The 23,865-nt window shown below is 66.8% G+C and overlaps 10 protein-coding genes across 10 annotated transcripts; 4 read left to right on the top strand and 6 right to left on the bottom strand.

The window, feature by feature from the left end:
- Positions 1-440: 440 nt before the first annotated feature.
- RIP1 (Cytochrome b-c1 complex subunit Rieske, mitochondrial) lies at positions 441-1,623 on the bottom strand (the record flags this gene model as incomplete). Its single annotated transcript, XM_069349602.1, has 3 exons — positions 441-784; positions 846-1,121; positions 1,431-1,623. The coding sequence occupies 3 exons, from the start codon at positions 1,621-1,623 to the stop codon at positions 441-443; spliced, it is 813 nt and encodes a 270-aa protein (XP_069213146.1).
- Positions 1,624-1,934: 311 nt separating this feature from the next.
- Q8F55_000952 (uncharacterized protein) lies at positions 1,935-3,785 on the bottom strand (the record flags this gene model as incomplete). The annotated part of the gene is made up of 2 exons (XM_069349601.1): positions 1,935-3,442; positions 3,527-3,785. 2 exons carry the CDS (start codon positions 3,783-3,785, stop codon positions 1,935-1,937), a joined length of 1,767 nt encoding a protein of 588 aa, XP_069213145.1.
- A 635-nt stretch (positions 3,786-4,420) lies between these two features.
- On the top strand, positions 4,421-6,491 carry Q8F55_000951 (uncharacterized protein; the record flags this gene model as incomplete). Its single annotated transcript, XM_069349600.1, has 4 exons — positions 4,421-4,803; positions 4,841-5,378; positions 5,415-5,743; positions 5,786-6,491. 4 exons carry the CDS (start codon positions 4,421-4,423, stop codon positions 6,489-6,491), a joined length of 1,956 nt encoding a protein of 651 aa, XP_069213144.1.
- A 144-nt stretch (positions 6,492-6,635) lies between these two features.
- On the bottom strand, positions 6,636-8,499 carry Q8F55_000950 (uncharacterized protein; the record flags this gene model as incomplete). Its single annotated transcript, XM_069349599.1, has 6 exons — positions 6,636-6,737; positions 6,771-7,366; positions 7,408-7,867; positions 7,905-7,950; positions 7,984-8,321; positions 8,371-8,499. The coding sequence occupies 6 exons, from the start codon at positions 8,497-8,499 to the stop codon at positions 6,636-6,638; spliced, it is 1,671 nt and encodes a 556-aa protein (XP_069213143.1).
- Positions 8,500-9,343: 844 nt separating this feature from the next.
- Q8F55_000949 (uncharacterized protein) lies at positions 9,344-11,173 on the top strand (the record flags this gene model as incomplete). The annotated part of the gene is made up of 9 exons (XM_069349598.1): positions 9,344-9,650; positions 9,699-10,101; positions 10,202-10,364; positions 10,402-10,479; positions 10,526-10,605; positions 10,641-10,699; positions 10,731-10,783; positions 10,820-10,960; positions 11,009-11,173. The coding sequence occupies 9 exons, from the start codon at positions 9,344-9,346 to the stop codon at positions 11,171-11,173; spliced, it is 1,449 nt and encodes a 482-aa protein (XP_069213142.1).
- Positions 11,174-11,321: 148 nt separating this feature from the next.
- Positions 11,322-13,778, bottom strand: Q8F55_000948 (uncharacterized protein; the record flags this gene model as incomplete). Its single annotated transcript, XM_069349597.1, has 3 exons — positions 11,322-12,991; positions 13,042-13,479; positions 13,580-13,778. 3 exons carry the CDS (start codon positions 13,776-13,778, stop codon positions 11,322-11,324), a joined length of 2,307 nt encoding a protein of 768 aa, XP_069213141.1.
- A 202-nt stretch (positions 13,779-13,980) lies between these two features.
- Positions 13,981-18,632, bottom strand: RRP5 (rRNA biogenesis protein rrp5; the record flags this gene model as incomplete). Its single annotated transcript, XM_069349596.1, has 4 exons — positions 13,981-14,131; positions 14,175-14,391; positions 14,430-17,687; positions 17,738-18,632. The coding sequence occupies 4 exons, from the start codon at positions 18,630-18,632 to the stop codon at positions 13,981-13,983; spliced, it is 4,521 nt and encodes a 1,506-aa protein (XP_069213140.1).
- Positions 18,633-19,020: 388 nt separating this feature from the next.
- Positions 19,021-20,178, top strand: Q8F55_000946 (uncharacterized protein; the record flags this gene model as incomplete). Its single annotated transcript, XM_069349595.1, has 5 exons — positions 19,021-19,047; positions 19,086-19,195; positions 19,269-19,494; positions 19,541-19,733; positions 19,769-20,178. 5 exons carry the CDS (start codon positions 19,021-19,023, stop codon positions 20,167-20,169), a joined length of 957 nt encoding a protein of 318 aa, XP_069213139.1. The 3' UTR covers positions 20,170-20,178.
- Positions 20,179-20,677: 499 nt separating this feature from the next.
- Q8F55_000945 (uncharacterized protein) lies at positions 20,678-22,513 on the bottom strand (the record flags this gene model as incomplete). Its single annotated transcript, XM_069349594.1, has 6 exons — positions 20,678-20,952; positions 20,992-21,119; positions 21,157-21,317; positions 21,357-21,635; positions 21,674-22,391; positions 22,428-22,513. The coding sequence occupies 6 exons, from the start codon at positions 22,511-22,513 to the stop codon at positions 20,678-20,680; spliced, it is 1,647 nt and encodes a 548-aa protein (XP_069213138.1).
- Positions 22,514-22,935: 422 nt separating this feature from the next.
- On the top strand, positions 22,936-23,478 carry Q8F55_000944 (uncharacterized protein; the record flags this gene model as incomplete). Its single annotated transcript, XM_069349593.1, has 3 exons — positions 22,936-23,189; positions 23,305-23,410; positions 23,446-23,478. The coding sequence occupies 3 exons, from the start codon at positions 22,936-22,938 to the stop codon at positions 23,476-23,478; spliced, it is 393 nt and encodes a 130-aa protein (XP_069213137.1).
- Between the last annotated feature and the right edge of the window lie 387 nt (positions 23,479-23,865).

The following is a 23,865-nucleotide window of genomic DNA, read 5'->3' as shown; positions in this document are numbered from 1 at the left end:
GCGCGGGCCGGGTGGGGCAGCCGATTGCAATGCGAAGACGTTGCGACGAGTGCTCGCTACCTGTCAGTGTGGCTTGGCCACTGAGTGTGGTCGCACTCGTTGTGGCGCTCGACTGACGGCGCGGGTGGTTGTGGCACCGCTGCGTTCGTGTGCACCATTGCGCGCTGTCGCCCTGGGCTGCGAAACAAGCATCTCCCTTGTAGACAACCGACGCACACCTCCCTACACTCTTGTGTACTGCGCGCCTCGTACTGCTGCCTCGTGCCGCCAGCCTCATGCGCCCGCTTCGCGGCCGCATTCGGCGCCCGCCGTGCAATGTTGTCACATTTCTGCGCAGCTCTACTACGCCGAGTACATCTACTCGCCGCTCGCTGGCGTTTTCCCCGCCCAGGTGCATATATCTAACAGCAGCAGCGCGCTGGCGCCGCTAGCTTGCTCGCTTAACCAACGACAATCTTCTCCGAGTCGTCGTCGAATGCGTACTCGGGGATCTCGAGGTTGAGGGGCGCAGGGCCCTTGCGGATACGGCCCGAGATGTCGTAGTGCGAGCCGTGGCAGGGGCAGAACCAGCCTCCGTAGTCGCCGGCCTCGCCAATGGGGACACAACCCAGGTGGGTGCAGACACCGACCATGACGAGCCACTCGGGGCGCTGGGTGCGCTGCTCGTCCGTCTCGGGGTCACGGAGCGACTTGACGTCGACCGAGCGCGCCTCCTCAATCTCGTCGGGGGTGCGGTGGCGGATGAAGATGGGCTTTCCACGCCACTTGACAATGAGGTTCTTGCCTGGACATGGGTTAGGACTGGCACTGGCAACACGACCACGCAGCGGACGCCTCCGACTCACCCTCGGGGATGGCACCCATCTCAACCTCGATCTTGGCGAGCGCAAGAACGTCGGCCGACGCGGCCATGTTGGAAAGAATGTCGGTCACGGTCGACTTGGCGCCCGAGGCGGCAAGAGCACCGAGAGCGCCGACCATGAAGTACGAGACGTTCTTGTTGGCGCCCTCGTTTGACGTCTTGTAGGCCGAGAAGTCGGGGACGCCGTTCGAGTGCTTGCCAGCGAGCGCCTTGGTCGACGTGTGCATGCGGCGGGCGGTGAAGATGCCGGTGGGGGCGGCTGCGTGGGTTAGCGGGGGTCAGGTTGCGCCGCGGAGCGCGGAGCACAGCAGGCAGAGCAGGCAGAGCAAGCAGAGCGACGGTACAGGCGGCACGATGGCGCCAGATGGCAAGGCGGGAGGACAACGCAGGCGCGGGCTACCGGACGGAGTGTTGCACACTGTCCCGAGCCCACTCCGACACAAATGTCAAAGTGCGATGTGCGTTCCGAGCCCGCCCGTTTGACGCCGTGGTCGATGTCGTCGGCCATCGCTCCTTGCTCGTGGCTCGCTCCGCTCGCCGCTCGCCGCTCGCTCGACCATCGACATACCCGAAGTACGGATGCCCGAGACGCCGTTGGCGAAGCGCGAGGCAAACTTGGCGGGGGCGTCGGCGCGGGGGCCGGAGGCATCGTGGTGCTCGGCGTGGTGGGCCGCGGGGAGGTTGAAGGCGACGCGGGCGGCGGGGACACCCGAGGCGAGGGTGCGCACGCTGGGCGCGAGGTTGATGCGAGTGAGGGCCATTGCGCCGGTGTGGGAGAGGGGTGAGGTGGTGATGGGGAGGAGTGGTTGTAGTCGGTGTCACTTGAGTGTGGTCGTCGCTCACTCCCTGCTGCACCCAGCCCAGCCAGCCAGGCTGCCAGTCGCTGCGAATCGGGTCGCACCCATTGGCCCACTGGCACCAAACCACAGAGACGACACGGAGCATCTCGCGCTTGACGGAGGCAATTTGCGCCTCAGGCGGCAATCACCGCATAACACCGAGTCCCGTCCTCCACCCAGTGACGCTGGGTGTATTTGAGTGAGTCTCAAGCATCGCAACACTCTCTATACATCTATGAACACAACCACCGGTACAACGGCGTCACGACGCTGGGATGCACGACACCAGGCCACGAGCGCCACACGCCAGACTCGGCCATGCCCTGCACAAAAAAGCCGGCAGTCCACCCGAGCCACACCCACGTCCACACAAAGCCGACGGCGCGCTCGAGCGTAGTCGTCTGCTCCGTCGGCGGGTAGCCCTGGCGCCGCTTGAATGCGCGCCAGGCCTTGGTGGTCACCGCCTCGAGTACGAGGCCGAGCGGCTGGATCATGAAGAAGGGCGAGAGCGCAAACAGCTGGGCCGCGCGCACCGGCTCGCCGCGCCCAACCTTGTCGAGCGCCATGACGAGCGAACCGACGTCGTGCTGCAGCCCGGAGAAGGCAAATACGATGGCGGATTTGATCAGGTTGGCAGCCATGTGCGGGTTGCTGCGGCCTGCGAGCGGGAGCGCGGGCGACGCGCGGCGCGACGGAACGGGGCTCTCCATGGGCGTAAACACCGGGCTGTCTGGTGGTGTCGGCAGGGCGTCGTGCCGGACCGGGGCGACAATGCTGGTCCGGTTGTTGGCAGTGCACTTTCCGCTGAACGAAGTTTGGGCCGATACGTGGCTGTGTGTGTGGAAGTAGCCGAGGCCGTTGTCGTGGACTTTGCCGTTGCCATTGACCTTGCCGTTGCCATTGACCTTGCCGCTGCCTTCGGGTTTGCTGCTGCCATTGGCCTTGCCATGTCCGTTGCTCTCGATCGCCTGCGCCTTTGGCACCCTCGGCCTCGGCCGCTTGACCGCGTCACCAGAGCGAGGCAGGCCCAGCATGCCCTCGCCGATCCCGGCCCACGCATACAGCTGAAGCACACGCCGGTTGTACTGGTTCCACGCCTTGATCATCAGCCACGCCCTCCTGCTGCTACCCACCTTGGACCACATGAAGCTGAGGCCGGGGTGTGTCCACATGTTGGCGACACTGCCGAAGAGCGGTGGCCAGCCCCACGGGCTGAACAGCTCGCTCTCGAGGCCAAAGTACCCGCCGGCTGCGACGAACAGCAGCGAGAAGAGCACGTGGGTCAACTCGAGCGAGTACCAGATGCGTGCGACCGTTGCGAGCGAGTAGACGCCACGCTGCAGCTGCGAGAGAGAGGCGTAGGGTACCGTCCCATCCATGAAGTATGCTGTTGGCCCGAGGCGCATAAAGCTCGACGCAATGTCCTCGAGGGCGAAGACGAGCGCAAAGTACAGGCCCCGGTGGACGAGGTACTGGCGCCGGCTCGATGTCACAGCGTACGGGTGAGCCTGCTGCGACGGTGACAGCGGCGGGCTGTAGTTCCACCCGATGCCGCGCCACGACCACCACAGCGATGCAGCCCAGGCCAGCTTGGCTGCCGTCCATCCTTCCGGGACCGGCTCGGGCGCGAACGTGATGGCGTCAGACGTGTCGGTGCGCACGCGGATCGGGACGAGGCGGTACATGCCTTCTTCTGGCGGGTAGAAAAGGAGGAGCTCGAGGGTGCGGAGGATGAAGTTGACTGGGGTGTGAGTGCTCCGTTGCCATGCCACCCCCGGCCCCTTCCCCCCCCCCCTCCGCCCTCTTCCCCCTTCCCCCGACTCACCAAAGAGAATCGACGTTCCCCATCGCTGCAGCGGCGTCGGCAAGATCGCCACGTACACGAGGTATGCGAACCCGCCGCAGACCACCGGGGCCAGCGCCGAGCGGAGCAGGAGAACCGAACGCGTTGGGGGAGGCACCAGCGCGGCGATGATGAGCGCGATGAGGCCGAAGCCCGCGAGCACCTCGGGGATGGTGAACGGGTGCGGGGCGGGCAGGGCAGCGTGCAGCTCCAGGAGGAGCGGCGGCGTCGCGTTGGCCATTATCGCAGCATGGGTGGGGGGAGAGACGAGTCGACGTCGACGTCGGGGTGGTTGTCGATGAGGTTGTGGGGGCGAGGTAGGTAGGTAGGCCGATCGGGGCGATGATTTCAGTGGCGGCCGCGGCGTAGGCGGCGGTTACAACAGGCGACCACGTGGACAGCGCGGTTACGGTGAGTTATTATCTTCAGGCACGGCGGCAGCGGCAACTCAACTGGTGACCGAGCCGCGAACCGGCGGCGTCCGAGTCGGACTACGACCGAGGTAAAAGAGCAGCGACGGCGGCGAGCGTGGAGTCGGTGACAGCGAGGAGGCGGACATGAGCACGGCGCCCAGCTTCCCCCGCCTCCACACCGCCTCGTGGCCTGGCGGCGTCTACGACGGCGGTTATGGCCGCAGCCGGCGGTTGGCGGCCTGTCGGAGTCGCCGGAGTGGTGACCTCGCTTGACGCGTGCCGCCGCCGATTTATGACCGGCCGGTCCGTGGCTGGCCCGACCACCGAACAGAGCTCAGCTTGGTCAGTCGGCACATGGTCCACCTCTCACTCACCCTGCCACTCCCGCTGCTCGACAACCGCGCAACGACTCGACTCCTCGCTTTGTCCATTACACAATCCCAAACACAGCGCCGCACCACCAATGCGGCGCTTCTTCTCATCCTCGGCCTCGCGCACGTCGTCGCCATCGTTCAAGAGCAAGAATGTGCGCCTCACCATCAACATCCCGTCGTACGGCTGCGTGTTTATGAACTGCGACCCCGGCGGCTCGGCCGTCGCCCCGACAGACGCATACATGGTGCCCCCCGGCGATCCCGACTACACGATCGGGCGCGACCTGTCGGGCGAGCTCGAGGTCGAAGTGCCGCGCGGCATGGGCCCGCGCCGCTGCCGCGCGATCCGAGTCACGCTCAAGAGCGTGAGCCGGCTCAACATGGGCCCGGATCGCGGCTGGGAGGAGGACGTGCTCTTCGAGCGGCACGTGGAAGTCAAGGGCGCCATCATCCTGCATGAGGGAGTGCAGAGGTGGGTTGGATCCCGCTCACCTGCCACTAACGCGCAGGTTCAAGTTCTCCATCATCGTGCCGTTCGGGCTCGGGCCGTACGACGAGCACCCGAAGGGCGGGATCAAGCTCGACCTGTTCGCTACTGTCGAGGGCCTGGGCGGGCGGAGCTCGACGATGAGCCCGGGCGCCTCGCCGGCGGGTACGCCGAAACGCGGGCGCTCGCCCCAGCGGCCGCCGGTGCGCCCTTTGCCGGGGCTGAGCGAGAGCCAGCGCGGGCGAGAGAGCACGAGCGAGCCGTCGACGCCTGCGGGGAGCAGCGGCGCGGCGACTCCGCCCGCGGGCGACGACGACACACCTCCCCTCGAGACCATCCTCCCCAACCTCATGGTGTCGTGGAACGAGGCCGTCGGCGGCGGCTCGGCGTCCAACCTCGAGTCGGAGATCCAGTGGCTCCGCGGCACTGTCGAGGCGAGCCGGTACATCACCGTGCTGTACAACCCCGACCCGGAGAACGGGATCAACACGCTGGATGTGCGCCGGCGCGGCGACGTCGGCGGGATTGGCGTGTTCGACGTGCGGCTGACGTCGAATCCGGTAGGTGCTGGGGGGAGGGTGTCGCTGACGACGCAGTGGACAATCTGCGGCCTGGTCAAGATCCACGTCTCGATCCCCGACCCGTCGCCGAACACGACGATTTACTATGCGCGCCTGGTGCTCAACCAGAGCGCGAGCATCACGTCGCCGCGTGACGACCCGGCGACCGCCGTGCCCATCAAGTCGTCTACGCCGTTCGTCGTGTGGGACCGGGGCGCGCGCCCGCCCAAGGCCGTGCCGACGCGGGACACGTCGGCGTTCTACCGCGGCAAAGGGGCGCAGGGGACCGACACTGGCGGGGTGGTGCTCTCTGGCGTTGGGCGCATCCCGAACGACGAGGCGGGCCGGCCCTCGACCTTGCCTGTGTAAGTGCCGCGACCCTCTTCCCCGCTGAGCTGACACGGCAGCGTCAAAACGCCAATCATCGTCACGCACTCGCTCATCCTCGAGGTGTGGTACTCTGTCTACGGGGAGGACGCGCGTGGTCAGGCGTACGACCGGCCACAGCACGGGCAGCTGCGCGTGCTGCGCGTCGAGAAGCCCGTCGTGCTCCCATCCTGCGCCTTCATCCCCGAGGTGATGGAGCTCCCGTCGTACGAGTCGCACGCGTTCCAGAGCGAGCCGTGCAAGACGTGCAAAACGCCGCCAGAGCAGCAGGCGTGCCAGACGTGCCCGCTCACGAGCGTCCCGCACGCGCGGCACGACCTGCCGCCCGCGCTCGTCGGCAACCCCAACGGCGTGTGCCATACCTGCGAGAAGCGCTTCATCACCGACGACGTGACGGGCAAGTGGATGGACTGCGCGTGCGGCCACAGCCTCAAGAATATCGAGGAGCGCATGCGCACCGTCGCGCTGCAGGACATTGACGACGGCGGCGACGGCACCCAGACGCCCCCGCACGTCAAGGAGGAGGCCGAGCGCCGCGGCCGCCCGGGCTGGCAGTCGGCCCCGACGTCGGCCCCGCCCAGCCGCGCACGCACACCCCCGCTGCCCCAGCCCCCGACGTCGTACACCCCGCCGTTGGCAGGCTCACAGCCAACGTCGTACACGCCGCCGTCGGCGCCCGGCTCGCAGCCCGCGTCGCGCCCGCCGTCGGCGCCCCCGAGCAGGTAGCTCCCCGAGCCGGTAGTTATAACAGTAGAACCACACGCCCATGCGCCCACGCCCACACCCACGTGTTGTAATCATGCAAGCATAGCCATAGAGTCGGGTACAAGGTGGCAACAGGGGATACAATATCAAAGCAAGCACGCTACGCTACAGCAGGAGAATGTCGAGCGACGGGTCGTCGTCGACCGCGTCCTTTACGTGGTAGAAGACGTCGCCTCCGTCGTGGTGCGCGTAGACGAGCGTCAGGATCTGGCGTCAGCACTGCCCGAGCCCCCGACTCACCCTCTCGCAGATGGCCGTGTTGACGCGGTCGTTGATCGCGCTCTTGAGCAAGGGGAGGAAGGCGACGAGCTCGCGCCTGTGGGCGGGCGTGTGGGCCGCGCACGCGACCAGCAGAACGGGCCAGATCCAGCCGCTGAGGTCGCCGACGTCGGCAGCGGCCTCGGTCGCGAGCTCGATGAACTGGCCGACCGTGGCGCGCAGCTCGGGGCTTGCCGGCGCGAACAGCTGCGCCTTGTGCATGACGAAGATGAGCACGCCGAGGCGCCACAGCCGCCCGCCGTACTGCAGCTTGCGCGTGTCCTGCCGCGCGGCGAGGCGCGCCGGCCACACATGCTCGAGCTCGGCGCGCAGCGACGCCACCTCGAACTCGAGCTCCTCCTTGACCATGTCGGGCTGGCCGTCGAGCCCGATGCGCCGTGCGACGAGCGAGACGGCCGTCGCGAACGTTGGCAGCATTATCCGCGGCGTGCCGAGCAGCGTCTCGAACAGGTCGGGCATGCTCGGCGCCATTTGGACTTGCAGCGCGCGGCACGCCAGCAGCCACGGCCGCGTCCCGACGCTCAGCAGCGACGGCAGCGTGCCGTCCGTGAGCGAGGCTGCGGGTCAGCGGGGGAGGGCAGCAGCAGGCGGCACTCACCAAAGGTCACGAGCAGCGCAGTCACGTCAGAGTACATGGCCATGGCGAGCGGCTGCACGTTCTGGAGCACGCCGCCGAGGTAGCCCGGGATCGGGGGCGCGACGCCGATGACCCAGCCCGGCCCGCCGCGCGCCATGCTCCACTCAACGCCGACGCGCAGCGTCTCCTTCCAGCGCCCGGGCACGTGGCTCAGCGCTTGCGACAGGTACAGCGTGAACGCGCTCGCGGCCAGCTTGCCCGTCACGGGCTGGTCGATGCGCTTGCCCCGCACCTGCGCGATGTAGTTTGACACGAGGTCCTGCTGCTTGTCCTTCTGGTGCAGGCCCGTCGCGAGCAGCGCCGTCGTCGACCCCACCAGCCGGCTCTCGGCGTCGTGCTCGAGCTCGGTGAAGCAGTGCCGCACCAGCGACTCGTGGCACTGGATAATGGTGCGTAGCGGTGACCTCTCGGGGATCGGGTACTGGTAGGTGAGCGGTGAACTTGAACCCGCTACCTACCCTCGATAGCAGAGAGTCTGCCAGCGCAGTGTTGCTCCCGAACGGACTGGCGTCAGCGCTGTACCGCCCCACGACCCACTTCAGCACGTCCACTGCCCGCCCCTCGGCGTTCATCATGCCCATGAGCACGCGCTCGACCACAATGTCACGGTACGCCGCCGAGAGGTACGGCCGGTCGGCGAGCGCGATGGCGACCGACGTCGGCACCGCCGCCGGTGGAGGCGCCGGAGCCGGAGCCTGTGTCGGCGTGGGCGGCATCCCAGGCGTCGACGGCAGCGAGTGGATCTGCCCAGTGGGCACTCCTTGTATGCCGGCCCAGCCCGACTCGCTCGGCGTCGACGGGCCGGCCTCGTCGTTCTGCGGGAACTGGTACACGCACACGCGGGACGGGTGCCGCGTGCAGTTTGTGCATCGCGGCTGGGTCGTCAGTCAGCGCTACCGCTCTCCCACGCCGACTCCCACTCACCCGCCGCTCATCGCACTTGACTCTGCGCTGCCGGCACAGCAGGCAGCCGGTGACGGTGCGCACGCGCTTCTGCCTCGGGCGCCCCTTGGACGTGAGGCCTGGATCTCGTTGTGGAGCCGCCCCGCTCATCGTGTTGTTGTTGTGGTGGACTGGGCAATGTTGTTGCGCAGTTGGTGCAGAGGGGCTTGGTCAGGCGTGCCCGAGCCAGGATTACCTGCACGACTGCGCACCATCTCGAATCTCGACTGCCTGCTCCACCCTCCTCCACCCCCTCGGTCCCGGCGGCGTCCGGCTCACTGCCGGCCTGCGTCGTCGACCACGCGCCGCCGCCGGCAAGTGCGCAGGTGCGCGGTTTAAATTCTCGGCTTGGCATTTGCACTTTTCCGTAAGCGAGCGAGTTGGCGAGGCGCACGAAGGGATCATTTGGCACCCACGAGGTAATCTGATAGTTGGCTGCGCAATTGACGGATGTCCATTGCGGTAGGCGCCGACGCGCCGACTCGGCATTCCAGAAGTGATAGTGGTATATCGGCAGACGTGCAGCCAGCGCACACGCCGAATGCAGGCCGGCGACGATGGCGAGGGCTACGGCGGTGCTTGAAAGTGCGTCTGGCGGTGCGAGGCCGGCGCCGGGCCGGTACCGGCCCTGTGGCCTCGGCGCCAGTGTGGCACGAGGCTGTTTGAGCTCTCGCCGGTGCAGATGCAGCAATAGAGCGTGCTGGATGTCGTATCGATGAAGGACGAGGAGAGTGTGCATGTTGGCGTCCAGACTATCAGGGCGAATAAGGACGAGGAAGGCAGAGGAGGCAAAGGAAGGTGGTGACTGTGTGCAGGCGACCGACGACGCACGGACAAGTGTGTATCCTTCGCACGCCCCTCGCTCCTCGCCGCTCACCGCCGCCACTGCTCATAAACAAGTTGAACTATCTCTCCTGCCATTCTTCACCATCTCCCACTCCCCCCTCCTCCACCCATGGCAACCCGCCTCCTGGCCCTCCTCTCCCCCTTCCTCCTCCTCCTCCTCACAGTCGCCCTCGCTCCGCAGCTCCAGGCGCTCACCTCCTCAGCGGGAAGCACGGGGCCGCGCACCCCCCTCTCCGTGACGGCTATCACCCAGCTCGACTGCGGGAATGGCGCGCACGACGTGATCTCGGGCTGGGTCCACCTCGCCACCGGCGACATGTTTTGGTCGCTGTTCAAGGCGCGGGCTGGGACCCCGGGCTTGGTCGTCCACTTCCAGGGCGGGCCCGGCTTCAGCGCGTACGACCACGCCTTCCTCGGTGAGTAGCTGTCCTGCGCGGATGTGGTGATCAGCTGCTTACGACCAGGTGCCGGCCCATGTCAGATCACTAGGGGCAGCAATGGGACCGTCGCGGCGCTGACGCCCGCGCCCTACCCTTGGACAGAGCATGCCTCCCTGCTCGTCGTCGACTACCCTGTCGGAACTGGATTCTCGTCATACGAGAACCCGCTCCGTCCAAGGACCGCCCCCAACACGTCGGCGGCTGCCGCCCTCGACTTCGACGCCTTCCTGCAGGTCTTCCTCGCCGAGTTCTCGAGCTACGCCACCCAGCCCCTCGTGCTCCATTCCGTATCGTACGGCGGCACATACGCGCCGCACATTGCCGAGGTGGTGAACAAAAGGAACGAAGAGCGCCCATCGGGGCGAATTGTCAAACCGATTGACGCCATTGTCCTCGGCAATCCGTTGGGCGACATGGTCGCGCAGATGTGAGTGGCACAAGCTGCCGGGACAAACTCACGCCAGGACATGGCTGCACTCGACAATGTGTGTGGACGAGCCGTTCATCTGGGGATTTTACAGATGCAGAGAACTGGCCGAGAAGCTCCCCGCCTGCCAGGATGCCCTCGCCATCGCCATCGAGGACAACACGACTGAGAACCGCCGGAACGCGCGGGAGAAGTGCGATCCCTTCGACGAGGACGGGTTCCAGCTCGCACTGCGCAACCGGTACGACCGGCGCGAGGAGCATGTGAGTGAACAGTCGTCGCCAGCCACTCATGTGCCAGTGCTTCCCAGTGTTCAAGTGTTTCTGGTGGATCGAGCCGCTGCAGAGTTTTATGAACAGTGGCACACTGCGACGCCTTGTCGGTGGTTCCGGGATGGAATGGATGGGGCTAACCACGACACCAGCTCGGCGCACCGCCAACCGACGTCTTCCGGTGGCCTGTTGTCGGTCCAGCAGCGCTTAACTTCCACGCCGAGGCAGACCAGTGGGTGATGTCTCTCTCGATGCTCACCCACGCAGCTACCAATCCGCCTACCGCCTCCTCACGCCAGCCTTGGAAGCGGGCACCCGTCTCCTCGGTAAGCTGTCCCCTGGCTCGGCTGACCCCAGTCTACTCGGGCAAGCAGGACACGATCTGCGGGTGGCGGAGCACGCTGTCATGGGTGAGCTATCAATTGTGCAGCGAAAGCTCACACCAGATGCGCCGCCTCAGCTCGCCACACCGCGCGGCGTTCAACAACGCGTCATTCGTGCCGCTCCCGCCTGGCCTTGGGTCCGGGGACATCATGGGCGCTGGGACAGACTACACGCTTCTCCGGATCGAGGACGCAGGCCACATTGTGAGATGAGAGAGCTGGCGACCACGTTGAAAGCTCCTCACACCCCAGGTCGAGTTCGACCAGCCGGCCCTCATCCAAGCCGTCATCGCGGCCGCCGTCAAGGGCCGCAACTACAACCCGTTCGCCCAAGACCCAGAGCCCATTCACGATCAGTGGTGGTTCACCAAGTGGTGGTGGGCTGCGCACTCGCCCGAGTCAGTGCTAATCTCATAGGTGCAAGGGGTATAAACGTCAGAAGTCAAAAGCCGAGCTGTAGAGCGCCCATCAGTGCCAGCTCCATGTCATGCGCGATCCAGCCACGCAAACTGTGTATGCATTAGCCGTGTAGCCACAGCACTCTATTCCGCGGAGGCACAGCACCCTATTCCACCTCGCCAGCAGCAACAGGGGTATCCGCCGCGCCCACGACCACCTCGATGACGGGCGAGATGACAAAGTCAAACTCGTCGCCGGCGCCCGTGAGCCGGAGCTTGTCGATACGGTGTACGCCCTCGCGGAGCGCGAGGAAGCGGATGCGCGCGGCGAGGGACGCGCCAGGCAGGAGTGGACCGCAGCGCACGTCGTTCTCGAGCGGGATGAGGGCCGCGGCGCCCGCCTCGTGCTGGTGCAGGAGGGCGGCGAGGACCGCGTCGTCGACGCCGTACTGCGCCTCATCGGCCCGTCTCCGCCGCTTCCGGGCCCACAGCTCGCGGATCCGCCCGTCGACGGGGTCGCGTGCGGGGATGGCGAGGCGGAAGCGCCGCACCGCGTCGGTGCGGTTGTGCACAAAGATCTCGATCGAGAAGGTGCCCAGCGGCCGGATACTCCCCGCGGTGCCCACCTTCTTGCCGTCGCGGTCACCGGCCTGCGGCAGCAGCTTGACCGACACGAGCAGTCCGTGCCCCTCGTTCTGGTGCGGAACGTGCAGGTGTGCTGGAGGCGGGCCGCGGTGCGAGGCTAGTCTGTTGCCGAGGGGCGGCGCGATCGGACGGACGGGGTTGGAGACGAAGCGGCGCTGCGGCGGCTGCCCCGGGCGCTGCTGCTCGGCCGGCTTGGGCTCGGCCGCGAGTAACGTCGAGAGGGAGAAGCGCTTGTCGCCAGCGATGACGTTTGGTGTTGGCGGCGTCGGCTTGCTATGTCTGTGGTTGACGGGTCTCGGTGCTGGGGCCGGCGGAGCCGGGGGTGCGGGGGGTAAGCTCGCGTAGAATGGCCCGAGGTCGAGCGCGCAGTTCCATCGCGACTGGAACGGCGCGGTGGGGAACACGGCGTTGCGGTACGGGCGGCCCGAGAGGATGATGGACACGGGGCGGTGCTCGTCGCCCTTGTTGCGGAGCGGCTCGGTGCCGCCGAGCCCGGTGGGCGAGCTGGCAATCTCGACCGCGTACAGGAGGTTGAACTGCTCGAGCGCGGCAAGGCGAAGGGGGAAGACTGAGGGCGCGGCGTTGTCGGGCGTCGCGCCAGGCTCGCACACGAGCGTCGCCGTCGCCTTGGCCCCCTTGCCGCCCACGTCGACGGTAACGGCGTCGACCTCGAACCCGTGCTCGTGCGCGTCGGTGCTGTTCTCAATCTCGACACAGAGCACGATACGGCGCTGGCCGTTGTCCTCGGTCTCGTCGGCGTCCTTGTAGGGCGACACGATTTGCGGCAGGAAGAGGGTGCGCATGCGGACGCGCAGGCCCGGCGAGAGGCTCAGCACGCGGCGGAATGACTGGCGCAGCGTCGTGCTCGGCGCGAGGGGGGAGATTGCGAGCGGCGAGGCTGCCGGGGCGCCGAGTGGCAGCCGCACGAACAGGTCGTCCCGGAGCGACGGGCCGAGCCGCGAGGCAGGCATGGGCTCGGGCCCACCCAGCCCGCCGAGGAGGTCGATCTCCTGCATGCCCGCGAGGATGTCGGCTTCGTCTTCGTCCACCTCAATGTCCGTCTGCATCGTTGTAGTCGACACGATCGACGCCGTGTCGGGCGCGATTGAGCGCTTGCGGGCGCCTCCCTCGCGGAGGGTCGCCGACGCCGTGAGCGCGACGACGGGGTTTGCGATCTGCGTGCGGACGTAGACTGGCACGAGCGTCAGCGAGTGCGCCAGTTCGCTCCCACCATCCACTCACCGATAGGCAGCTCACCCCGCCACACAGCGACCCAGCCCTCCTCGCCGCGCACGACGACCGGGCGCGGGTCGGTGTCCGGCGCCTCCACGGCCCCCTCCCACACCGTGACGCCCTGCACGCCTGCCCACTCCTCCTCGTTCCCCCGCGTCCCAGGGACGGGGTTGGGCGTGAGGGGCGGCGCGCCGTCCGCCGTCAGGCCGTTGGGGCGCGCCGTCGGCGGGCCGACCGTGCTCGCCGTGCGCGGGGTCACGCCTGCGCTGGGGGGCGGGCGGAGGCCGGGCGTTGTGGTGGTGGATCCGCCTCCGAGCGGGGGGAGGAAGGCGGCCGTCGCGGTCAGCACGAGGCGCGAGAGGAGCGCCGTCAGCGCCGGCGGCTTGTCGGCCCCGTCGAAGAGCGCGAAGGGGAAGGTTATGGCCACGGCGTAGGACAGCTTCTCGTCTGCGATGTCAGTGGGGGGGCCGGGGGGAGGGGGCGGGGGGAGGGGTAGGAGGAGGAGGAGGAGGAGGAGGAGGAGGAGGGAGGAGACGCGGCGACGTACCCAGAAACGCAGTGTCGCGCGCCTCGAGGCCCTGCACCCCCGCCCACCACGCCGCGACCTCGCCCTCGTCCCGGCTCTCTGGGAGGGGCGGCAGCGCCGAGGTCGCGGGGATGACGAGGTCGAGGCTGCCGGCGTGGAAGAGCGACTCGAGGGCGACATCGCCAGACGCTAGCCCGGGGGAGGATAGTGGTGGGACCATCGCGCTGCGGCTTTTGTCGATGCGAGCTGGAAAACAAAAGTACAAGGGCGAGATTGCGACGTACGCGCGACTTGACGCCCGTCATCAACGCGGCGGGAAGGCAAGACTGACGCGTGGCGACTGCGGGGTCCCCGCGCCTCAACCTTTGTCTGTAACTGCAACCAGAATCTAATGTGCATGAACAATGTACCAATATGATGCTCTACTCCTCGTCGCTCTCCTCCTCCTCGCTCTCGTCGTCTGCCGGCTTGGCGTTCGCCTGCACCCATTCCCGTGCGCGCGCCTTGGCCTTGTCCTGGCCCGCAGCATCGCCAATGCGCGACTCGAGCGAGAGCCACTTCTTGAACAGGAACCTGGGCGTGTCAGTTGGGCAAAAAGGGATGCGGGGCAACTCACTTGGCACGCTTCTGCGTCAACTTGCGCGCCAGCGCCCGCTCGATCAGACTCCGCACAGTCGCAATGTCGCCCGTCTTGCCGACCTGGTCGACGTAGACGTTCCACACATCCAATCGCTTCGGGTAGCGGTCGAGGATGCCCTCAAACAGCGTCTTGCCCCGCTCGGCGTCGCCGTGCTTGAACTCGAGGACAGCCATCTTCTCGGTCATCTCGACGTCTGTGGGGTGAGTATTGGCCAGAGGTCATCCTACTCACGCTTGGACTTGTCCAAGGACTGCAGCGCACGCGGCAACAGCGCCCGCGCGGCCTCGACGTTTCCGCTCTTGAGGTAGAACTCGGCGAAGCGTGCCCACGAGTCGGGGAACGCCGAGAACTTCTTGAGCAGCTTCTGGTACACGGCCTCGACGAGCTCGTTCTTGCCGGCGGCGACCAGCGCGTCCGCGTACCGGGTGTAGACGGTCCGCGCGTCGTTGTACTGGACGGCCTCCTTGAAGACCTTTTCTGTGCTCTCGTTGGTGCCGAATCCAATCTCGAGGTTGATGAGCGCCATCCAGACGTTGAGCTTCTCCTCCTCCTCGCGGAACGCGATGCGCTCGAGAGCCTGGCGACCGATCTTGCGCGCCTTGTCCACCTCGTGCAGCTGGAGCTGGAACGACATGTACTGGATCCACAGGAACGACGAGTTGGGCGACGCGAGCAGCGCACGCTCAAACTCGGACGCAGTCTCGGGCTGGCCCTCACCGGCGGCGGTGGCGGCGAGGTCGACGGCCTTCTTCTTGCCGTTGGCCTTGGACGAGGCTTTGGGCGCAGGCTCGTCGGATTCAGAGTCAGAGTCCGAGTCGGAGTCGTCACCGGCCTTGCCACCGCTCCAGTCGAAGCCGCCAGCGAGGGAAAGGGCGGTAGAGCCGGCGGCAGTCGACACGCGCTTCTGAGCCTTGGAGCTGTGGGCGGGGGCGTCGTCGATCTCCTCCTCCTCCTCACCGTCGGACTCTTCCTCCTCGTCATCGTCGTCGCCCTCCTCCTCCTCCTCGTCCTCGTCGTCCTCATCGTCGTCCTCAACCTCGGCCTCGTCGTCAATGAGGTTGAGCACCTCGCCCTCACCCTCCTCGTCATCCTCGTCCTCGTCGCCCTCCTCCTCGTCATCCTCCTCGTCTCCCTCCTCCTCCTCATCCACGTCCATGCCGTCCTCCTTGGCAAATTCGTCGCCAAAGTGGCTGGCCTTGATGCTAAAGTTGATCTTGCCCTTGTCGGCGTCGACCGACGTGATGACAGCGCGCACCTGGTCGCCCTCGCGGAAGCCCTTGAGCGCCTGGCTGACGTCCTGCTTCTTGTTGTCCGAGATCTCAGACTTGTGGCAGAGACCGCTGATGTTGGATCCGTCGATGCGCAGGAAGAGGCCGTAAGGCTCGACCTTCTTGACGGCGGCAGTGACCTTCTGGCCCTCCTTGAAGTCGGTGATGCTGAGCTTCGCGGCCTTCTGAGGGCGGGCCTTGGTCTTGAACGTCATCTCGACGAGCTCCTTGTCGGCGTCGACACTGAGGATCTTGCCCGACACGAGCTGGTTGACGGTGAAGCGCGACTTCCAGTCCTTGACAAAGTCGTCAAAGAGCTCCTTGATCATGACACGCGCAGTGATGTTGCGACCGAGCGAGACGAACACGCCGTTCTTGGCAACACTGCGGACGAGACCGCGGATGGCCTGGCCCTCCTTGAGGTCGGCGAACGAGGTGATCTCGGCGTCGACAATCTTGCCCTTGGCCTCAGGCTGGACGCGAGACTTGCGGGTAGAGAGGTCGATGTTGCGCGTGGGAGCGTCAATCTTGAGGATGTAGCACATGACCGTGTCGTCGACGTTGAGGGCACCGTCGCCAGCAGCAAGGGCGAGGTCGTCAGCCGAGTCGGTAGGTGCCACGCGGCCACGGATGTTGTTGCCGAGCTTGACCATGGCGCCCTGGGCGGTGCGGCCGATGACACGGCCGGGGATAACGTCGCCGACGGCCAGCTCATCGATAGCACGAGCCGACGCCGAGACGCCCGAGGCGGCCTTGACGGCAGCCTTGACGCGCTTGTTGGCGACGATCAGAAGACCCGAAGTGGGGTTCTTGGAGACGACGACGAGGTCGTCAATCCTGTCACCGACCTTGAGCGAGGCGCGGAGGTCGTCGACACCCATGCCTCGGTGGTTGGACAGGTTGCTGAGCGACAGGAGGGCGGTGAGCTGGCTGGGGACGAGCGAGATGACAACCTGCTCGGCGTGAATCTGGGCCACGATACCGTTGACCTCCTCGCCAACCTCGAGCTTGGCGGCAGCGACGGCGGTGGGGAGAGCCTGGCGGACGGAAGCCACGAGCTTCTCAGAGTCCTGGTTGACGTCCGTGATGCGGACGTTGACGGGCTTGCCAACGAAGAAGATGTCGTTGAGGTTGAGGACAAAGTTCTGGCTCGCCTCGGACTGGGGGACAAAGGCGCGGAGGCCGCCAAACAGGTCGACGATGCAGCCCTTGTCGAGGATCTTGGACACGACGGCGGGGGTGATCTCGCCGGCCTTGACGTCGGCGAACGACTTGGGTACGGGGAGGTCGGACTCGACGAGCGACTTCTTGGCGGTCAGGACGACGCGGTTGCGAGCAGCCTCGACGGCAAAGACACGGCACTTGATGCTCGAGCCGACCTTGAAGCGCTTCTCGGGGTGCTTGAGGCGGATGTCGGCGTAGTGGAGGGGCCAGACGACACCGTCGACGCTGCCGTTGACGTTGACGAACAGGCCCTTGTCGGACAGACGGCGGATAGTGCCCTTGAGGACCTGGCCGACCTCGAGCTCGCCAACCTGCATGAAGACCTGGTTGAGGACCTTCTCCTCGAACGAGAGGAGCATGACGCCGTCGAGGGGCGAGTGGCCGATGACACGGGCACGGTGGTAGGTGCCCGTCTTGAACTGGCCAGTGGCGGCGGAGAGGGACGCCACACGCTCGTCGGCAAGGTGCGAGATGTGGGCAAAGCCCTCGAGGCCGTCGTCGGTGCGACAGACAACTCCCCAGTCGGGGACAACGCGGATAATCTTGACCGAGGGGATGGTCTTGCCGATGGGAACGGCGGCCTCGAGGGGCGTCTTCTTGTCGGCGGCGAGGGGCGAGGCAAGGTTGAAGATGTGGGGGAGGACCGAGAGGGCGAAGCGGCGCTCCGACGACGCGACAGTGTCATAGAGGATACGCGCCTTGAGCTTCTTGCCAATCTTGAAGCGGTCGTCAATGTCGGCCTCGCCGAGGCCGAGGTGCTGGATGTCGATAGTGCCGTCGAAGAAGCCGGCAACCTTGACGTTGAGGCCGGAGGGCACGACAGCGGTGACGAGACACGATACGAGCTGGCCAGGGAGGAGCGAGCCGATGTTGGACACCTCGGTGAGGCTCGAGTGGATGAGGGTCTGCTGGTTGAGCGAGAGCTGGACGACACGGCCGCCGGCAGTCAGCGAGGCGACGGTTGTGGCGACGAGCTGGCCAGGGATAAGGGCCTGGGCTGGGGCGTGTGAGCAACTCCTCCCTCATACTAAGCCACACGCCACTTACCCTCAACATTCGCCACGACCTCGTCGTTGGTGATGAAGCCCTCGACGCCACCCTCGAGTCCGAGGCCGACGCGGTATCCCTTGTCCTCCTTGGAGAGCACCTCGCCGACGATGCGGAAGCCGGCCTCGACATCGGCCTTTGCGATCTCGCCGTTGATCTTCTCGGGGATGAGCGTGAGCTCGACACGAGCGGCGAGGCGGGTCGTCTCAGACACGGGGTACTGGGCGATAAAGTCCTGGCTGGCGGTGGGGAAGAGGTTGAGCACCTTGGCAGTCACATACTGCCCTGGGACGAAGAGCTCGGCGAGCTCTGGCGCGCCAGTGTCCTCATCGTCGTCCTCCTCATCCTCGCCGTCCTCCGACATGGCGTCAATGTCCTTGTTGAGCGCGGCAGTGAGCGTGGCCGACACCTCGGTGATGGGCACGTGGGCGAGGAGGTTGTTGGGGAGCGAGAGGACGAGGTGGAGGGGGAGCACGGTGTGGACGCGGGCGAGCACATGGGTTCCGGGCACCAAGCGCTTGTAGCTCAGCTCCTCGACGCGGATCGTGTCCTTGTCGCGCTCGGCGCGCTCAGCGTCGATAGTGCTCTTGCTCTTCTTGATACGCTTTGCGTGGCGCTCGCTGACCTTGCGCGGCTGCTTCTTGTTGGCAGCGACCTCGGCGTCGGCCTCGCGCTGGCCCTCGGCGCGGATCTGCTTCATCTCGAGCGCGGTGAAGCTCGACCCTCCGCCGCGCGGGAAGTCGACCTCCTCGGACTGGAGGGCCGAGGTGAAGGCCGGGGCGGCGCGGGGCGCGGCGTGGTCCTCGCGGGGCGCGCGCTCGGTGCGCGGCTTCTTGGCTGACGGCGAGGCGCCGGCGCCGCCCGCGCGCTTCTTGCTTGCGTGTGGTGGTGCCATGCTGGGCTGGTGTGTGGCCCTTTTGGTGATGAGGGAGTCGAAAGAGGGCTCGAAATCTCACTGTCCCAAGACCTTCCTGCTTGCGTCCGAAATTCTTAACTGGGGGGCGGGTATGACAGTGCGGGGCCTCGGACGGAAAGCACGTGACCGCCCTTTGTCGTGGTCACTGTCCCATCTGCGGCGGCGTCGGTGATCGACTGAGCTCATGTCGCTCTGCTTTGTCTTGCATTCGACCTCGACGCTCCCCTCGACAGCGACAACGACGACGACCGCGCCGACCGACGTGGACAGTGTGAGCATCCACGGCGCAGCGACGCGGGTGCAGTGAACGGCTTGTCCATCCCCCCCTCCACCACCCGCCACCTGAGACAGCGAAACTCTGCGTACCATGCCCAGCCCCGAGATCCGTGCGGTGGTGAGTGTGCTGTGGCGGCGCCGCTAACCTGCGCGCAGGCCGAGTCCATCTTTGCCGAGCTGCTCGGCGAGAGCGTGCTCACGACGACGATTGAGGCGCACCGCGAGATCAAGCGCGGGCAGGCCATGTGTGGGATCTGCGGGACACGGTGAGTGCGCGGCGAGCGCAGCGAGCCGCTCGCCTATGTGGCACCTCCACACCATCACTAACGCTCGCCCCAGGTGTCGCGCACACGACCCGATCCAGCCGCTCGCATCCGCCGCGTCGTCGGCCGTGGCGTCGCGCGAGAGCTCGCCGGCCAAGTCGCTCGCGACCACCGCGCGCCCAGCAGGCTACCCCGTCGGCCCGGAGAAGGGGACGGGCGGGGGCACGGGCGTGGGGAGCGGCAGCGGGCGGATGGACGCGAGCGGCAACGTCTTCTTCGACTGTCTCGTGTGCGGGCGGAGTGTGAGTCGTCGTGTGGCTCGGCTCCCGGCGTCGCTGACACACCCAGATAACCTCGGCGCGGTACGCGCCCCACCTGGCCTCGTGCCTCGGCTTCTCGGGCTCGACACGGCGCGGCGCGAGCCGCATGGCGGCGGCCAAGGCGCGGCTCGGGACCAACGACCGGGCCAGCCCGTCGCCGTACCTCGCGTCCGAGAACGACAGCGACGCCGACAGCGCCGGCGGCGCCACCAAGCGGAAAAGTGCGTCCCCCCCTTCTTCTCCGACTAACCCGCAGAACTGCTCAACGGCAAGAGCCGCGCCCAGTCGCCGACAAAGGCGAGCCTCAAAAAGAAATTCGCGCACGCCGGCTCGGCGCCGCCCAGCGCCGGCCGGCCCCCGCACCCGCCCAGCCGCCTCGGCCGGCCCCCGCTTGGCGCAAAGGCCCACTCCGCCAGCCCATTCTCGCCAGAGAAGGAAAAGTTCCGCGAGGGCTCGGCGGGCAGCGTCGCGTCCGGGCCGGAGATCGGGCGCAAGACGCTGCCCGGCGCGGCGCGTGCCAGTGTTCCCCCGAGCGCGCCGGGGAGCCAGGGGAGTGCGGGCGGGAGCGGAAGCCGCGCGCCGAGCGAGGCGCCAAAGGTCAGCCCGCCGGCGCCGCCGCCCGGCGACGAGAGCAGCGAGGGCGACGACGACTACTAGGCGTGTGCATGTATTACTGTATGCTGGGGTGTGGGGTGTGGGGTGGTGCTGCGCTCTGCTTTGTGCCGCTCGTTGGAGTTGATCGGCACTGGAGATGTCGGTGCTGGAGATCTCGGGGCTGGAGATAAGCGGCGCCGCGACACCCGGCCACCCGCAGCCCGCGTTGTGGGCCGATGGACCAGTGGTTTAGCTGTTTTGCGCCAGTGTAACCCGCCACCACCCATCGCGACCAGAGTTCGATACGGCGTGTCGCCACGCGCCGCTGGGCCTCGAGTCTCCCTTCCCACCGCGTCGACGGGCCGCCGGCGAGTCTCCCTACCCCAACAGGGCCGGCGGGGAGGGTGTCACCTCCAGCTGACACGCTCGGGGGGTTGCACCTTTTGGATGCGCGCATCCTGGCATTGGCCTGTGCTCTGTGCTCAAACATGCATGGTATGGCATTAGGCAGCGCATGCGCAGGAAAAGCTACAAGGGACTTCTGACGGCTCTATCACTCGGGTAGCCACGGCTACCACTGGCCCAGCTCGCGGCGGATGCGCTCGCGCACCTCGCGCAGCCCGCCGCTCTTGCGCACGCGGCCCGGGCTGGCAGGGCCGACGAGGCTGCGCGGCGAGCCCGTCGGCGAGGCGAGGAGCGCGGCCACCGGGTCGGCCGAGGGCGACGCCGACACGTACGGCGCTACCTGCATCGGCATCTCGAGCCACTCGCGCTTGGCGACCGTCTTGCTTATCAGGAAGAAGGGGCACAGGTCGCACAGCATGAGCAGCGACGTCTGGGCCTCGGCTGCGCGTTAGTGGGTACTCCTGAGGCGTGGGCACCCACCCTCTGAGATTGGCGTCTTGGAGCTCTTGACAATCATCTCGCTCATCTCAGACATGAGAATCGCCTTGCGCCGGGACCGCGGCGTGCTCGTGATCGAGCTGGGGCCGGGCGGAGGGCCAGAGAACATCCTGCAGAGTCAGTGACAGCTTGGGAGACGCCACTCACATCCAGACACCCTCAGCCACGCCCTCGAGCCGGCTCAGCGTACTGCGGCGCTTCAACTCCTCCTGCTTCTCCGCGGGGGTTCGGTGGTGGATCACGGCCGCTCCACTCTTGATCGCAGCGGCGAGCGTCGGGCCCTTGTTGTTGCTGGAGCGGGCCTTTATCTGACGAGTTAGAACTACGAATGGCGACGCCTAACTCACCCTCTCGAGCATGGCCTGGCGACGCTCGTCGAGCGAGCCCTTGGCAGCTGGCTTCTTCGGCGCGGGCTTCATCTCAAACGGATCTGACAGTCCAGCCGTCGACCTGGGCAGGGTTGTGAGCCCTGGCGCCGAGTCCGGGGCGCTCGAGGCCAGGTTGAACAGGTTGCCTGCCGAGACTGCCGGGGCGAGCTTGGGCAGTGGTAACAAGGGGATTGGAGGAATCGTCGAGCGGCCAGAGTCGCGGGTCGTCGGCGTGGCGAGCTGGTCATTCTGCTCCTCCTGCGTTGTCAGCTACACTCCAAGACCATGTAGCTCACTGTTGGAGTGTACCCCCCATGCAGCTCGACCCATCGCTCCAGCCGCTTCCTCACCGCCTCCTCGCGCAGCTCTCCGCCGGCGTTCCAGCGCCCGATGACGCGCACGCCGCCGCCCTGGCCCTTGTTGCCGAGCCCGCCCTCTGCGCCGTTCATGAGCAGCTGGCGCGTCTCGCCGGGCTGGAGCTCGAGCTCGATGCCGATACCGTGCGACTGGATGCGGCGCCCCGTCTGCGGGTCGATGGTGCGGGTCGGCGTGATGAGGTACGAGAGCCCGGCGACCTGCGTGACGGGCGCGGCGTCGATGAAGGGGTTGTCGGACATCTTGGACGACGACTCTGCGGGGAGCGACTCGCCGTCCCACGCCCACAGCCAGGCGAGGCGTGCGAGCTCCTGCGTGCCGAATCTGCGGCCCGACGTGCGCTCGACCGTGTCCTTGATGGCGGCATAGTTTGTCAGGTTGAGGAGCTGGAGCTGGGTGGTGGTCGACGAGTGTGGTGGGAGGATTGGCGGGTGCGTCGCAATGTGCAGGGAGAGGGCGACGTTGAAGCCGTGGTGGAGGCTGAGGAGCGCCTGGAGGTGGGGAGGGATGGGTGTTGGCGGGGCTTTGGGCGTGCGGGCCGGCGACTCGGCGAGGACGAGGTCGTCGCCCTTGCGGCTGCGATACGCGAGGGGTGAAGGAGGGAGCGGGGTGAGTGGGCTCAAGGGGGGGCTGGATGCACTGTGATGTCAGTGGACGCTGGCTTGGTTGACCCACTGAGCTTTGCGTTTCCTGCCCGTTTCCGGAGTGAGCGGCGCCGCTGGGGCGTTGCGCTTCATTGGCGTGACGTTTACGCCGGACATTTGTGTTGACAAGATACGATACGAGATGGTAGGGGGATACAATGGGCGAGGCGAGACTGGGACAGGGGACAAGAAGGAGTGGATGGGGTGGATGGAGGACAAAGGAGACGAGCGAGGTGAGTGCGAGACGACGAGTGAGCGACGGCGACGGCGGCTGGATGACTTTCGCAGGGAAAACGGGTGACGGGCGCGAAGTCGAGCCAGGGAAGGCGAAAGCGCCCAATGCGGCGGCCAACGACGCGTCGGGCTGCCAGGCACGGTTACATGAGCTGGGTGAAGCGTGGAAATCACGTGGGCGGAGATGATGGCAACTCCGCGCTACTGAGAATTTCTACACCCTCCACCTCCCGCCGTCCGCCGCCCACCGCCGACAGCAACAACACCTTGCACGTCGCTCTCCACAGCAAACACCCACCAACACCATGTCCGAGCCAACAGCATCCACGTCGGCCGCGGCCGCCGCCACCACCCCGCTCGTGCTCGAGGTCCGCGGGTCCAAGAACGGACGCACCCACGGCAAGGCGTGGAAGTCTGAGAAGACTGCGACGCGACGCAACTACATCTCCAAGGAGCTCAAGACGCCGTTCGAGAAGCGCATGGAGAGGGAGAAGGAGCGGCAGGCGATGAAGGCGGTCGAGAGGGAGATGAAGGAGGAGGAGCAGGCGGCCAAGGACCGGTGAGTGGGCGAGCCGAGCCACTGCCGCAGGCAGTGGCGAGGGGGCGACGGTGGCCGTGCGAGATAGCCTCGCTGCGACGCGCGCCTCCCACCCCGTATCACCTGACACCCCCAGCAAAGTCACGATCATCCGGGAGCGGCGCGAACGCGCGGCCGAGAAGGCGCGCCTCGAGGCCGTCGCGGCCAAGATGTCGGCCAAGAAGGCACAACGCATGGCCAAGGTGAGGGTCGCGACAGAACAAAGCTGACGCCGCAGCGCCAAGGCCGGTCCAAGAAGATCAACGGGTGATGGGTCGGGTGGTGGCCCAGTCGATGCCTTCTGTACAGTTTCGGGACGCTCATGCACTAGATGGTTGGGCTGGGGGGGAGGCAGCGCAGATCATAGATCAGCCAGTACTGATTCCAGCGGCGGGGGCGGCGGGGGCGGCGGGGGCGGCGGGGGCGGCGGGGGCGGCGGGGGCCACCGAGGCGTGGGCGGGCAGCGGGGTTTGGCTGAGGCGCGGGGGGTGCATGGCCTGGCCATGGGCTTGTGGTAGTCGCTGCAAGAGTGCAAGAGGTGGTGGCAGGTCAGCTGTGGCGAGCGCCTGCGCAGTGCCGCGCCGCCGCCGCCACGGCTGAATCGCGCCACTGCCAAGCGGGTGGGTGTGGCCGCTGTGTGGGCGTGCCACATATCCGC

The sequence above is a fragment of the Vanrija albida genome (genome assembly GCF_041260175.1).
Source record: "Vanrija albida strain AlHP1 chromosome Unknown contig_1, whole genome shotgun sequence".
Taxonomy (NCBI): Eukaryota; Fungi; Basidiomycota; class Tremellomycetes; order Trichosporonales; family Trichosporonaceae; genus Vanrija; species Vanrija albida.
The sequence above is the reverse complement of the archived record's forward strand: the minus strand, read 5'-3'. Positions and strand labels throughout refer to the sequence as shown.